Source organism: Lactuca sativa, chromosome 8 (assembly GCF_002870075.4).
Source record: "Lactuca sativa cultivar Salinas chromosome 8, Lsat_Salinas_v11, whole genome shotgun sequence".
Lineage (NCBI taxonomy): Eukaryota > Viridiplantae > Streptophyta > Magnoliopsida > Asterales > Asteraceae > Lactuca > Lactuca sativa.
The window spans coordinates 3,658,290-3,671,322 of NC_056630.2; the positions used below are offsets into that span (position 1 = coordinate 3,658,290).

At 39.7% G+C, this 13,033-nt stretch overlaps 1 protein-coding gene and 1 long non-coding RNA gene across 2 annotated transcripts; one reads left to right on the top strand and one right to left on the bottom strand.

Annotated features, from left to right (window-relative positions):
* Positions 1-6,537: 6,537 nt before the first annotated feature.
* Positions 6,538-7,421, bottom strand: LOC122195332 (J protein JJJ2). Its single transcript, XM_052766283.1, has 3 exons — positions 7,406-7,421; positions 6,975-7,259; positions 6,538-6,881 (listed from the first exon to the last, which is right to left on the bottom strand). The coding sequence occupies exons 1-3, from the start codon at positions 7,419-7,421 to the stop codon at positions 6,538-6,540; spliced, it is 645 nt and encodes a 214-aa protein (XP_052622243.1).
* Positions 7,422-9,226: 1,805 nt separating this feature from the next.
* Positions 9,227-9,911, top strand: LOC128128161 (uncharacterized). The gene is made up of 3 exons (XR_008225915.1): positions 9,227-9,366; positions 9,753-9,772; positions 9,865-9,911. It is a non-coding gene; the product is annotated as an uncharacterized LOC128128161 (long non-coding RNA).
* The last annotated feature ends 3,122 nt before the right edge of the window (positions 9,912-13,033 follow it).

The window sequence follows — 13,033 nt, forward strand, 5'->3', positions numbered from 1 at the left end:
TGACATGGTAACTTTTATTATAAGAAAACTCTACCAATGGAAGGTAGGTATCCCAACTACAACCAAAGTCTAAAACGCATGCCCGCAGCATATCCTCCAAGGTCTGGATGGTCCGCTCGCTTTGACCATCCGTCTGTGGGTGGAAAGTCGTGCTGAAGTGAAGATGAGTACCCAAGTCGTCATGAAATTTCCTCCAGAATCTGGAAGTGAATCGCACATCTCTATAAGAAATCACAGAAATCGGCACCCCATGCCGAGCTACTACCTCCATGATGTAGATGTCTGCCAACTTCTTGGCCGAAATACTCTCCTGAATCGGTATGAAGTGGGCACTCTTCGTCAATCAATCCACGATGACCCATATCGCATCAAATCCACGCGCCGTCTGAGGTAACTTTGTAATGAAGTCCACAGTGATCTCCTCCCACTTCCACACAGGGATATCCAACGGCTGCATTTTGTCGTGTGGTCTCTAGTGCTCTTCCTTTACTTTCCTGTAAGTCAAGCATCTCTCAACGTACCGGGCTACATCTCGTTTCATGCAGGGACACCAATAGTCAGGTCGAAGATCCCTATACATCTTCGTCACCTCGGGATGGATAGAAAATCTGGATTTGTGTGCCTCCTCCATCAAAACTTGGTGCACACCCCCAAGATATGGAACCCACACTCTACGATGGAGTGTCAATAGCCCGTGGCTATCAAAGTCAAAGGAGGAAATCTGAACCATAATACGCTCTCTCTTTTGATGTTCATCCTTCATAGCCTCCTGCTGAGCCTCCCGAATCTGCTCCAAAAGTGGAGTCACCACTATCATTCTTAGATAGATGTCTCTAATTGGGGCCGCAAATGCCTTGCGGCTAAGTGCATCGGCGACAACATTGGCCTTTCCCAGGTGGTAGAGGATCTCGCAATTGTAATCCTTCACCACGTCCAACCACCACCGCTTCCTCATGTTCAGATTTGGCAGGTCCATCATGTACCTCAAGCTCTTGTGATCCATGTAAATGGTATAACGGACCCCATAGAGGTATTGTCGCCAAATCTTGAGGGCAAAAACAACCGCCCCCAACCTCCAGGTCGGGCTTTGGGTAATTTGCCTCGTGATACTTCAACTGCCTCGAGGCGTAAGCGATGATGTGCTCTGTCTTCATCAACACTGTGCCCAAACCCAAGATGGACGGGTCACAGTACACTACAAAATCCTCCACGCCCTCTGGCAGGGCTAAGATCGGTGCCTCGCACAATCTCTATTTCAAAGTCTCGAAAGCCGCCTGTTGCTCAGGCCCTAAGTGGAAAGTCACCGACTTCTTGGTCAGCTAGGTAAGTGGTACCGCTATCTTGGAGAAATCCTGAATGAATCTACGATAATAGCCTGCTAAATTGAGAAAGCTCCGAATCTCGGATGGAGACATCGGAACCTCCCATCTCATCATGGCCTCTACCTTGGTCGGATCGACCAGTATACCGTTCTGGTTGACGAGGTGCCCCAGAAACTACACCTCACGCAACCAAAACTCGTACTTGGAGAACTTTGCAAAAAGTCTCTCCTTCCTCAGTGTCTCCAACACCTACCTCAAGTGCTCCTCGTGCTGCTCCTACATCTTGGAATAGACTAAGATATCATCAATAAAGACTATCACAGATCGATCCAGTATTGGTTTGCATACGCGGTTCATGAGATCCATGAACGTGGCAGGAGCATTGGTTAGCCCAAATGGCATCACCACGAACTCATAGTGACCATAGCAAGTCCGAAAAGCAGTCTTCTATACATCCTCATCTATGACTCTCATCTGGTGATAGCCGGAACACAAATCGATCTTGGAAAACCAAGATCCTCCTTGAATCTGGTAAAAAAAGATCGTCGATCCTCGGGAGTGGGTAACGGTTCTTTATAGTTACCTTATTCAACTCTCAGTAGTCTATACACATCCAATGTGGGTCGTCCTTCTTCTTCACAAATAGGATTGGGGCTCCCCATGGCGAACTGCTCGGCCTGATAAATCCCTTGTCTAACAGCCACTATAGCTGTGTAGACAACTCCTGCATCTCGGGAGGAGCCAACCGGTACGATGCCTTGGCTATCAGAGCTGCACCCAGAACTAGGTCAATTCTGAACTCCACCTGTCGCTCCAGAGGTACCCTAGGCAAGTCCTCTGTAAATACGTCCGGATACTCCCGCACCACTGGCACATCATCCATGGTCGCCTTGCCCTCCTCCCGGGTATCCATAACATAGGCGAAAAAAAACGGTACATCCCTGATGAAGGTAGCGTCTGGCTCTCGCTGCTGAACACAGGACCGGTCCATGCTGCGGTCTCTCACCCTGAATCACCAGCTCTCCCCCACTTGGGGTCCTAACTCGAACCAACTGCTGCTCACATTTGATCACTGCCCCATTAGGGCTCAACCAATCCATTCCTGTGATGACCTTGTTCCCGCGCAAAGGAATATGCACCAAATCCACGAGGTAACGCTCGTCATACATCCTCAGGACACAATCTCTTCAAACCTCTGATGCCCGAACGGATCGGTCGTCCATAATCTCGACCTCTAAAGGACAATCTAACGTGCCTGAAGACTCAGAAAACCTCTTGTTGAGTGCAAGAGAAGTGAAAGATCGGGTAGCTCCTGAGTCAAATAACACCAACAATGGGATACCGTTCACATGGAACAATGCTAAAACAGAATACATAATCATAAATATGAAAACTGAAACATAGTAAAAGATAGGGAGAAGAAACATACCCGTCACCACATCTGGTGCAACACGCGCCTCCTCGACGATTAGCTGGAAGTCTCAGCACCTCACCACATGAGCATCTGGCTTGCCCCGTCGGACATCTATGATGCGCAGGGTCGCTGGAGCTAGCGCCGCCACTGGCGCTCCAGATACCAATCTCTTGCAGTTGACCTTTTTATGGCCCTTTTGATTGCAATGGAAGCATATCAGGTATGATGTCTAAATGGTGGGGGTAGGGGCAGTACAATCCCTGCCAAAGTGCCAAAGTTTGTCACACTTATAGCAGCCCGATGCCCCTAATTTACAAACCCCCTTATGCGTCTTGCCGCATTTCCTACAGCGGCTTTGGCCCTGCTGGCCCTTTGACCTCGAGTCGATGCCCCTAATCTGCAAACCCCAATCTTCTGCCCAGTCTCCTCCTTCTTCTTCCTGATGTGCTCTATATCAATCTCCCTATCCCGTGCCCTGGCTATCAAGTCCTCCAATGTAGGACACGCCGAGTAACTGACATGTTTCCGAATGTCAGCTCTCAACATGTCATAGTACTTGGTTTTCTTCATCTCCTCATCATCTGCGTACTGAGGCACCAATAAGGCCCTCTCCCTGAACTTGCCATTAATCTCCACCACTATGTAAGTAGTCTGTCTCATATCCAAGAACTCCTTGGCTCCCTGCTGAATCTCCACAGCTGGCCCAAACTCGGCCCGAAATCTGGTCATAAAGTCCGACCAGGTCATAGCCTCAATGGCCGGGGCTCCCAATGTATCACTGACTGCCTCCCACCAGTCTCTAGTTCTCCCCCTCAAACAACCAGCAACATAACTGACCTTTGACCCCTCAGGGTAGAAGTTCGTCGACTGTGCAGACTCGATGTCTGTAATCCATCTCCTAGCCACAATGGGGTCCTTCACTCCGCTGAATTCTGGTGCTCCACATCCCCTGAAGTCCTTGAAAGAGAGTATGTGAGTCCCAGACTGGCCAGGTGTCATGTCACTTCTGAATGCCCTAAGGCGATCCTCCATCAACTCAATGATACATCTCCTAGCACATATGATGTTCTTTTGGCTCAAACCTAATAGTGGTATTAGAGCCAGGTTGGTTTCTATTGTATTTGATGCCTAGTATTTCATTCATGCTTTGAAAATTCATTTTTTGGCCCTGTGACTGAAGAACTCGTCGAGTCCCAATGTGAACTCGACGAGTTGGATGAACTCGATGAGTCCACACTGGGAACTCGGCGAGTTTATCTGTCAGACAGAGGATATCTCGGGATTTCTTGCCGTTTTGCTGAAGGATAATTACCAAAACTATTTTTAACTAATAAAATCAGATTTTTATTGTTATTATATGATTATCCTTACCAAAACAAAAGATAATTACCATTTAATTGAATAATAAAATCCTTATGTGATAAAATTTGATTATTTCATTTATTTGATGAATTATCTTGTGATTAAAATAGAATAGATCAAATCTAGATAATCATTAAATTAAATGTTTAATTTAAATTATTTGTTATTTGATCCTATGTGTTTTAAAGAGTTCAAAACTTTCCCTCAAGTTTTGAAATTTAATTTTTTTTAATTAAAAGTTTAATTTGAACTATTTAAATTTCAAACCCTAGATTTTTACAAGTTTAAAATTCAACCTTATACTATATTTATTATAAGATTAATATATATGTATAACCTAAATGCTAGTCTTACCGTTAGTAGGTCTCATTCACGAAGCCGATCTATTAGGGGGTATAAGGTTATGGCCTATAAAATGGCCGTTTAATGGGTGTCCACTCTCACCCACCGCTTCCTTGATTGGTGGAGGGTTGTTAGCCGAACGGGTAGGATAGGACAACCCTTTCCTCATTAAAAGTATAATGAATTTATAAAAGTAACTAAATGTTTTATAAAATTCCCAATCTTAGTTACCTTAGGCAAAAGTGAATTGATGCAATTCCATTAAATTACACTTTGTACCCTTGATAAGATGTTAGTGGAGCGTGTGTGGTTAACCGACACACTAATTGGGCTCTTAGAAAAGGTGGAAAAGGGTGACTCAATGTTTTTCATAGTTCAATGGAGCGTGTATGGTTAACCGGCACATCGAATAAGTGACTGTAACATTGAGGGCACTATGTACATTTGCATGGTTATTCACACCCGCTTTGTGATCCTCAACACCCCAGTCTCAAACTTGAAGAGCATATCGAGATTTAAACATGCCATTGAAAAGTTTAGTGAATCTCAAAAAGATCTAGGAGTTTTCAATACATTTAAAACTTAATCTCTTTTTCGTTTTTCATGGTGGAAAATTAGTGAATCGTCATTCACTTACCTTCAAATTATTTGCATGTTAGATTACGGCATCCCTCTTCTAATTTGTATATAATGTTGTTAGGTCCTAGCCCTAATTTCTCATTTGGGTGTTTAATTGGGGATTCATTTCTAATCAACTTTGTCTCTTTTCTATTTCAGATGTCGAACATCAACAACAATGCTTTCGACTTAAATTCCTCAGGCTCGTTCTCACTCATGAACTTGTGTGGGAGAGTGATATTTGACAGGTCCAATTACAATGATTGGATCCGCAACATCTGAATGGTCACTCGTTACGAGGACAAAGAGTATGTCCTTGATGAGAAGCCGAAGGAAATCAATATCAACACTGCCTCTGCTGAAGAGATCGCGGCCTTTGAGACCCATGAGCATGATTCTATGAAAGTCCATTGCATCATGTTGGCAACTATGACCACTACAAGAAAAAGACCCTTTTACGACGCGCAAAACATGACGCTCTTTGATTTATGTTACGCATTAGAGAGCGATATTAAAAAAGTGTCATCTCTTCAAAAAATTTAAGGATTTAGGTCGCGCATTACTGAGTACCCTTAAATTAGTGTCTCATGTAAAAATATTAAAAACACGGAAGGCACTTGTGCGTCGTCTGTAAATGTCGTTTTATATTTTTTTTAAGAAACACGCATTTCGGAGGGAAAATGAAATCCCCAAATTTTTTAAACCCCCACCTTCTTCTCCCTCGTCTCCACCCCTCATCCACATCCATTACCTCCAATCCTCATTTCCTCTTCTAGCCTCAAACTATGGTGATGCACCTTCCTTCTCGAAGAATGCTTCATTTGCCACCATCTTCCGATTGTGTGAACCCAAGGAATTGACGGAGACGAAGAAGATTATGGATCAATTGCTTCACATAATGTTTAAGGTTAAGGGTTTGAGATTTCTTCCAAATCGACCCTCGCACTAAATGGTTCGATCTCCTCTCTTTTTACCTTGTTCCCTCTATTGATGCCTCCACCTTCTACCATCGATGTTGATCTTTGAATTAGCAACAAGAAGCCCTAGGGCCTCCACCTTCACTCACCTCCAGCGCATCCAAAAAGAAGCCCTAGGTCCCCCACCTTCACCCACGTTCTCACAGTTGATCGTAAATCGGTTTTGATGTTGTTCCAAGATTCATGGCTTACACATCTCTCACTTCTCTTTCTGTTGGTGGATCTGCTCTTTTCTGCTCTCGATCGAGGGATTTTTGGGCTTTAGGTGTTGGATTTCTTTTAGGCCTTCTTCAACTATACTCATGCATAAATTCTTTGGTAAGGGTTTTTCATCACTCTTTAATTTCGATTATATGTTGTTTCTGTTAGTTAGTTTGACTATTTTCTGTTTAATTTTCATTATTTAGTTTTTTTTATTAGGGTTTTTTGGGCTTCAGGTCTCGGATTTCTTGTTTCTTGATAACTTCTTTCTTTATTTCTTTTTGTTTTTCTTTTTCATTTTCTATTTCTGCATTCCACTCGTCCAATTTCTTGTTGATTTCTTCCTGGCTTTTGACATCACAATGGTACGAAGTTCTGTAGATGACAATTCTCTCACACTATTCTTAGGTTTGTTGACTGTAGAAAGGTTGACTTTTTCACGTTCCATGTTTGACTGTTCAGCTACACGTCTCTTTTTTGCAATTCCATCGATTTTAACTGAATTTGGACTCTGATATCCCACTTCATGTTGTCTTTTAAATTTTCCACCAAGATTATTCAGCTGATGATTTGCATTTGCATTGAGGTTCTTGTGTTGAGGAGGATGCCACATTTGATGAAGATTTGCAGGTGGGGGTGATATTGCTAAAGCCCAAAAGGGTTCATGACAATTGGTGCAAAGGATCTTTTGGTTGAGTTAAACTTTCAAGTATTCAAAGTGCATTTTGCATTTTGTACATGAAGTCCAAAATGTGGTGGGTGGAAGGGTAGAGGTGGAAACTTTTTGGTAAATTGGTTTAGGGTTTCGTTTTTGGTCATATGTTTTCTTTCTAGCTTTATCAGCCAATATCGTCCATGCTTCAGATACAAGCTTAAAAGCACCTTCAGCTCCAATGGATTTGCTTTTGTCAGGGTGAAGAGAGAGAGCTAGTTTTCTGTACCTCCTTCTAATAGCTTCAGCATCAGCTGTGGGGTCCACACCAAGAACATTGTACCAATCTGATACTCCATTAACCTTCTTCTCTGAAGAAATGTAAACATTAAGAATCTGAAAAGAGGTGTGAAAGACCTTCAAGCCCAGGTTGATGTGTACTTCCCCCCTCGCAAGAGGTCAAGAGTCAGTGCCCCATTTGTGTTCTCTGAAAAATCTTCAAAAAGCAGCAAAGCACCATTGATTCCCTTCATGATGAATGTCTCTTTGAGATCTTCAGATGTATATCTGGTAGCCAAGAAAAAAGTTCATGTGCTTTTGTCTCAATGCTAAAATTTGTGGATGGAGGGAATCACATTTCTGAAGATATATGTAGGCTGGCTGAGGAAGATGCTTCTAAAGTCACACTTTTTTGCTATAATGCAGAAGCTAAAAGTCGAAGCGTTACTTCATGTTCTTGAGGTTTGTGCATACACTGATTCTTGCTTTTGAGTATACAATTTCCCTTTACATTGTGAGGCATTATATATATGTTCAGGATAAAAGTTTCTGCAAGGCTATTCTTGTGGAATATGCTGTGAGGATGGATATACAAAGACCCACTTGTCAGACAACTCTAGTGTGCTCATTAGTTCAAGTTTTTCATTCTTCTGTGTTTTTTTTAATGATGCTTCTTTCACTGGAGATAACTGTCTCACCAAGAAGAAAGTTGAACAATCTGCAGCATGTGCTGTTATTTTGAAATATTTAGGTACCTAGTACTTACCTTTCTATATGTTACATTTTTTTATTCAAAACTCACATACATGATTGTTACTGTTTCCATTCAGCCTATTTATTATTTTTTTTTTTTTTGTAAAAGATGATTGGGTGGCTTGGGGATTATTGCAGGTCCGGTGGATATGGATGGACACATGTAAACCTTCATTAGATGGGTGCATGGTATGTTGGGATGAATGTCTTAATAGGATGCTGAATATAGAATGTGTAAAGGGAACATGCCCCTGTGGAGATTTGTGTTCAATCTCATCAGATGGAGGATGCTTCATGGATGGTACATTATTCTTTATTCTCTTTCACGTCACTGCATCAAATAAGAATCTGAATAACTTTTTACGCCATTTCCATCTGGATTCTCTTTCTCCCTACAGTATCTGATCCTGTTTCTTTGATTTTGACAATCCATTGTTTTCAATGTTATTAACCCTGACGGATGCAAAATTAAAGATGAAGGTGTTGTCAATTACATAAAAAAAGGTACGCATCTTTTCTACTTCTACCCCTTCTAAAGCCTATCTTGGAATAAATGCTCACTATGTAATGTTTCTTTCATTACAGGTGCTTGAAAGTGATGCTTTTTATGTCCCTTCATTAAGTGGTTCAGTTGGATTAAAGCCTTCTGAAGATTACACAGTAATAGAACTAGCTGGAATAGACAGACCTGGACTATTATCAAAAGTATCTGCAGTTCTCACAAATCTTGGATGTACTGTAGTCAATGCTAAAATATGGACTCATAATGCAAGTTCTGCAGCTGTTGTACATGTCACATATGAGAAAACAAGAAGTGCAGTTGTTCCCTGGTGCTCCACCGTTTTTGCCAGGTAAACCCAAGGGCTATTTGGTCATTAAAAAATGTTAAATTTTATGGTGTCTAATCTGTTATTAAATTTGTAGTTGTGCAATTTTCGGGGCAGCATCCTGGTGGGCTTGGAGTTCCTGCTGTTGGCATGGCATTCCCTGGCTATGTTACTTAGCCCAATGTAATGGGGAATTCAGAAATGACATGGTACTTTAAATATATATATATATATATATATATATATATATATATATATATATATATATATATATATATATAAATATTTAAGATAATAATAGTTTGTTATAGGTATATAAAAACATATATTGTCTCTTTCTCATTGTTTGTTACACAAAACACAGAAAACGAGACATGGAACAGGTTGTATTGTGTTTGTGTTTGACTGATTAGGGTTTATCTGATTATATGCAGTAATCGGGTGTTGGACCTGATAGAGCATATGGCGTTCGTGGCCGCAGTTTCCACCCGAGTTTGTTTCAAGGGTAAATATGTCCTTTCTTTGCATTTTTTCCTGTGAAAAAGCTAGTGTAGAATTGAACAGATGACTTGATGTTTGAAATAAAGAAATTTATCTACTTCATACTTGTCATCATATGGTATGATTCGTTTTTCATGGTGTGCTTTTTGATGTTATTTTACTTAATTTGCACAAAAGAATGATTAGAGCGATTTTAAGTTTAGTGTTTGGGTAAAAATGATTTGTCATTTTGATTGTCTGGTTATTTGGGGGTCTAGGGCCAAATGCAACAATAGAAGACTGAATATACACTCAAAGGAAAATTACAATATTAAGAATAATGATTGTATATTTGGGGGTCTAGGGCCAAATGCAACAATAGAAGACTGAATAAAGGACTTGTATATTTATATACTTATTACTAAGAATAATGATTGTTGGAATTATAGATGGTTATCTTTTAAAAAGCATATTGAAGATGTATATACTCACAGTTTGTTTCTTTTCTGATTTTTACGTGGCAAGAGAAATCAAGAACAGTTGAGGTAAGGTTTTTTTTTACTGTTTTTGTGTTATGATTTGGGACCCACAAACTGAAAAAGTAGCTAATGAAATATGATTTGAAATTTGTTTTCAGGTAGAGGAGGAAGAACCAAAAGATGGTGAAGAAACACCATCAGAGGTAAAAACTAAAAACTAAAGTGTCTAATTCAGCTTAAATGAAATTTTGTTGCTTTTATATGATTTATTTATAAAAAAGTAATCTTGTTTTCCAGGGTGAGAAGAAGAAAACAAAAACTGAAAAATACTGGGATTGGGAATTGGCCAATGAGACAAAACCAATATGGGTAAGTTAAAAGAGTGATTTTTTTTAAAATTTTGAGCCACTTGTTTGCTTAACAATTTGTTAATTATATAATTGAAATGTAGATGAGGAATCCTAAAGAGATTGAAAAATATCAATACAGTGAGTTTGACAAGAAGACATTCAATAAGTTTCTTGATCCTCTTGCATACACTCATTTCACCATAGAGGTACTTGTTCTACCTTTTTCTTACATTTTCTAGATTGATTTATTAAATTTAAATCTATATATTTATTTTTGTAGGGTGAAGTAGAGTTTAGAAGTGTGATTTACATTCCTGAAATGGCTAGCTCCAATAAACAATGAAGATGTAGTAAATCCCAAAACAAAAAATATTCGTCCTTATATGAAACGTGTATTCAAGTTGGTCATGTAGTTGATTTGCATATTCCTTGAGATAAAGAAACTGATAAACCAAAAGGCTTTGCATTTGCAGAATATGAAACAGAGGAGATTGTTGATTATGCTGTTAGGATTTTCACTGGGCTTGTCACCCTTTACAATAAAACCTTGAGATTTGGGGTAACATATCTTACTTTCCTCTTTAAACTCAATGAGTGAATTTCATACATTTTTTTTCTTCATATTCATATGATGATTGATAGATGAAGTTGAATAGATATATGGACAAGACAAAGCCACCCTGAACTTGCAAGCACCATCCATGTCCATGCTCACATATACTTCTACTTTTAAATCAAGCCTCCATGAAGATGTTGCTTTGAGCCCTCTGTCACGATATGCACAAGGTAAAGTATCTTTATCACTTGGTTTCTTTCTACAACTTGAATTGTTAATGAATTTCTTTGGTGAAAAGAACTCGTCTCGATAAGCACAAGGTAAAGCATAACACCTGTTGTTGTTCGTTTTGACTACATTCCTTCTCATGTTGACTTACCTGCTTTAGGCCATGGGAAATATGTTGAACTTGTTAATCTATTACAATGGAAGGTAACTTTCTTCATTTATTTACTTGTTTGCTTTTGTATGCATATTCTTTCATTAAATGGGGTGAACCTCAACTTTATTCTTATCCGACATAAATTAATAGTCATTTTGATACATTGTTTTCAGGGGGTAGAGTTGCAACTGAAAAATGTTCAAGTTGTTGGTGTTTATGGGTGGAGCAGTGAATTTGTTATTATTTCAATTGTGAGACCATGCATGTGCTAATCAATAGGTACCTGATCTTTGTCATTCAAAAGCTGTTTGTTGAAATTTATACTAGGGTGCAAGTGACTTTATCTTGAAATTTACACTCAAAACTATTTTTTTCCTTATTTTTCTTGTAAGTTTAGCCTTATTCTTTTCTTCAATTAAGTGTTGTCTGGAGGGTGTTGTACGAACAACAATAAATCAACATTTTTTTCCTTCTTTTTCTTGTTTGAACAATACATAGTCATAGTTTGACTTAATTAGTTGCTTATTTTTTTATTAGTTGCTTGTTTTCTAGCTTATTATAGTCACTGATTGGTTTCTTGTTATGCTTAAATCTTAACAGCTATCAAGGCAACCTTCAACAGTAGTTTTGGACTGGCACCTTCTTGCAAAAGATATCATGTACGTGTTCTTATGCTGCTATTGTGGATCCTTGCTTACTGGTCCAACTGTATGTATCTCACGTGAAGCTTCTGTTAGAACTATTAATCTTAGGGATTTCAAGTTTTTCATATTTCTTGTATCTAATTAGTTTGTAAATTTTAGTTACAACTTTTATTGATTTGGTTTATCTTTCCAGGGAACGATTATTTGTATGACATTAAATTTTATGTAATGGATTGTATTTTTTGTATATGATATTTTATTTTCTATTATGAGACATTAAATACAAATTTAATTTGAAAATTGGTAAATCTATAAATAACATTTTTTTAAACATTTAAAATTACGATACGCAAAAATGTGTGTCATCTTTATTTATGACATGGCCTTTGTTGACAGGGGCTTTCTTGATACGCATTGTGTGTCATTAACACGCGCGTCGTAAGGTTACGACACGCGAATGCGTGTCATCTTACTTTATGACAGGGCCTTCCTTGATACGCTTTACGTGTCGTAAACGCGCGTCGTAATTGCGCGTCATAAATGAGCGTCGTAAATGCGCGTCGTAAATAGACGACGCTCAAAAGCGAGTCGTCTCTCTTTATGACAGAGCCTTCCTTGACGCACATTTGCACGTCGTCTGAGCCTTTTACGACGTGCAATGAGCGTCGTAAAAGGCTGTTTTTCTAGTAGTGGACTGCAGAACTCTAGAAGTCCTATGAGGACATGTATCCCTATGAGATGTATCAAGATTTGCTGGACCGGTACCACCAGAGCACTAGGAAAGAAAGGTACGAGATCATCACTTTGATGATCACTGCCAAAATGTGTAATGGAGAGTCCCTTACTGCTCATCTAAAAAAGATGCAGAGATATGTCGATCTCCTGCTAAAGTTGAATGTGAAATTTGATGAAGAGCTGGCAATTGAAATTATCCTTTACTCCTTGCCTCCCTGCTACAACCAGTACCGCATGACCTACCACATGAATAAGGAGGAGGTCACATTGAGCAAGCTTCAAGGCTTGTTGAGGACTGATGAGAGCAACCTCAAAGATAAATATGTTGCATCAACTCCAACTCCTACTGCTGTCCCAGTCTTGGCAATTGGGCACGAGAAGGATAAGAAGAGGAAGGCACCCTCAAAGAGCCACAATAACACCCGAAGTTCAGAAGAAAGAGTTCAAGGGTGTAAAGTGTTATTAGAAGGATAGACTCGGCGAGTTGGAGCTATGAATCGTCGAGTCGGAGCATGTGAAGAGCACGTGATAAGTGTCCTGACTCGCCGAGTCGGTGGCTAGACTCGACGAGTCAGTGCTGGAAGAGGAAAACCCTAATCTTAGGGTTTGCACCCTATTTAAAGGACTTAATGTCCTCCCCTTAGCCCCCTTACTAACCTT

Bases quoted from the DNA above. Each gene is read 5' to 3' on its own strand.
- LOC122195332 (XM_052766283.1), bottom strand. The intron at 6,882-6,974 runs GTACAAAATGCA...TTTGGGCTTTAG, and splicing joins CACCACATTTTGGACTTCAT to CAATATCACCCCCACCTGCA.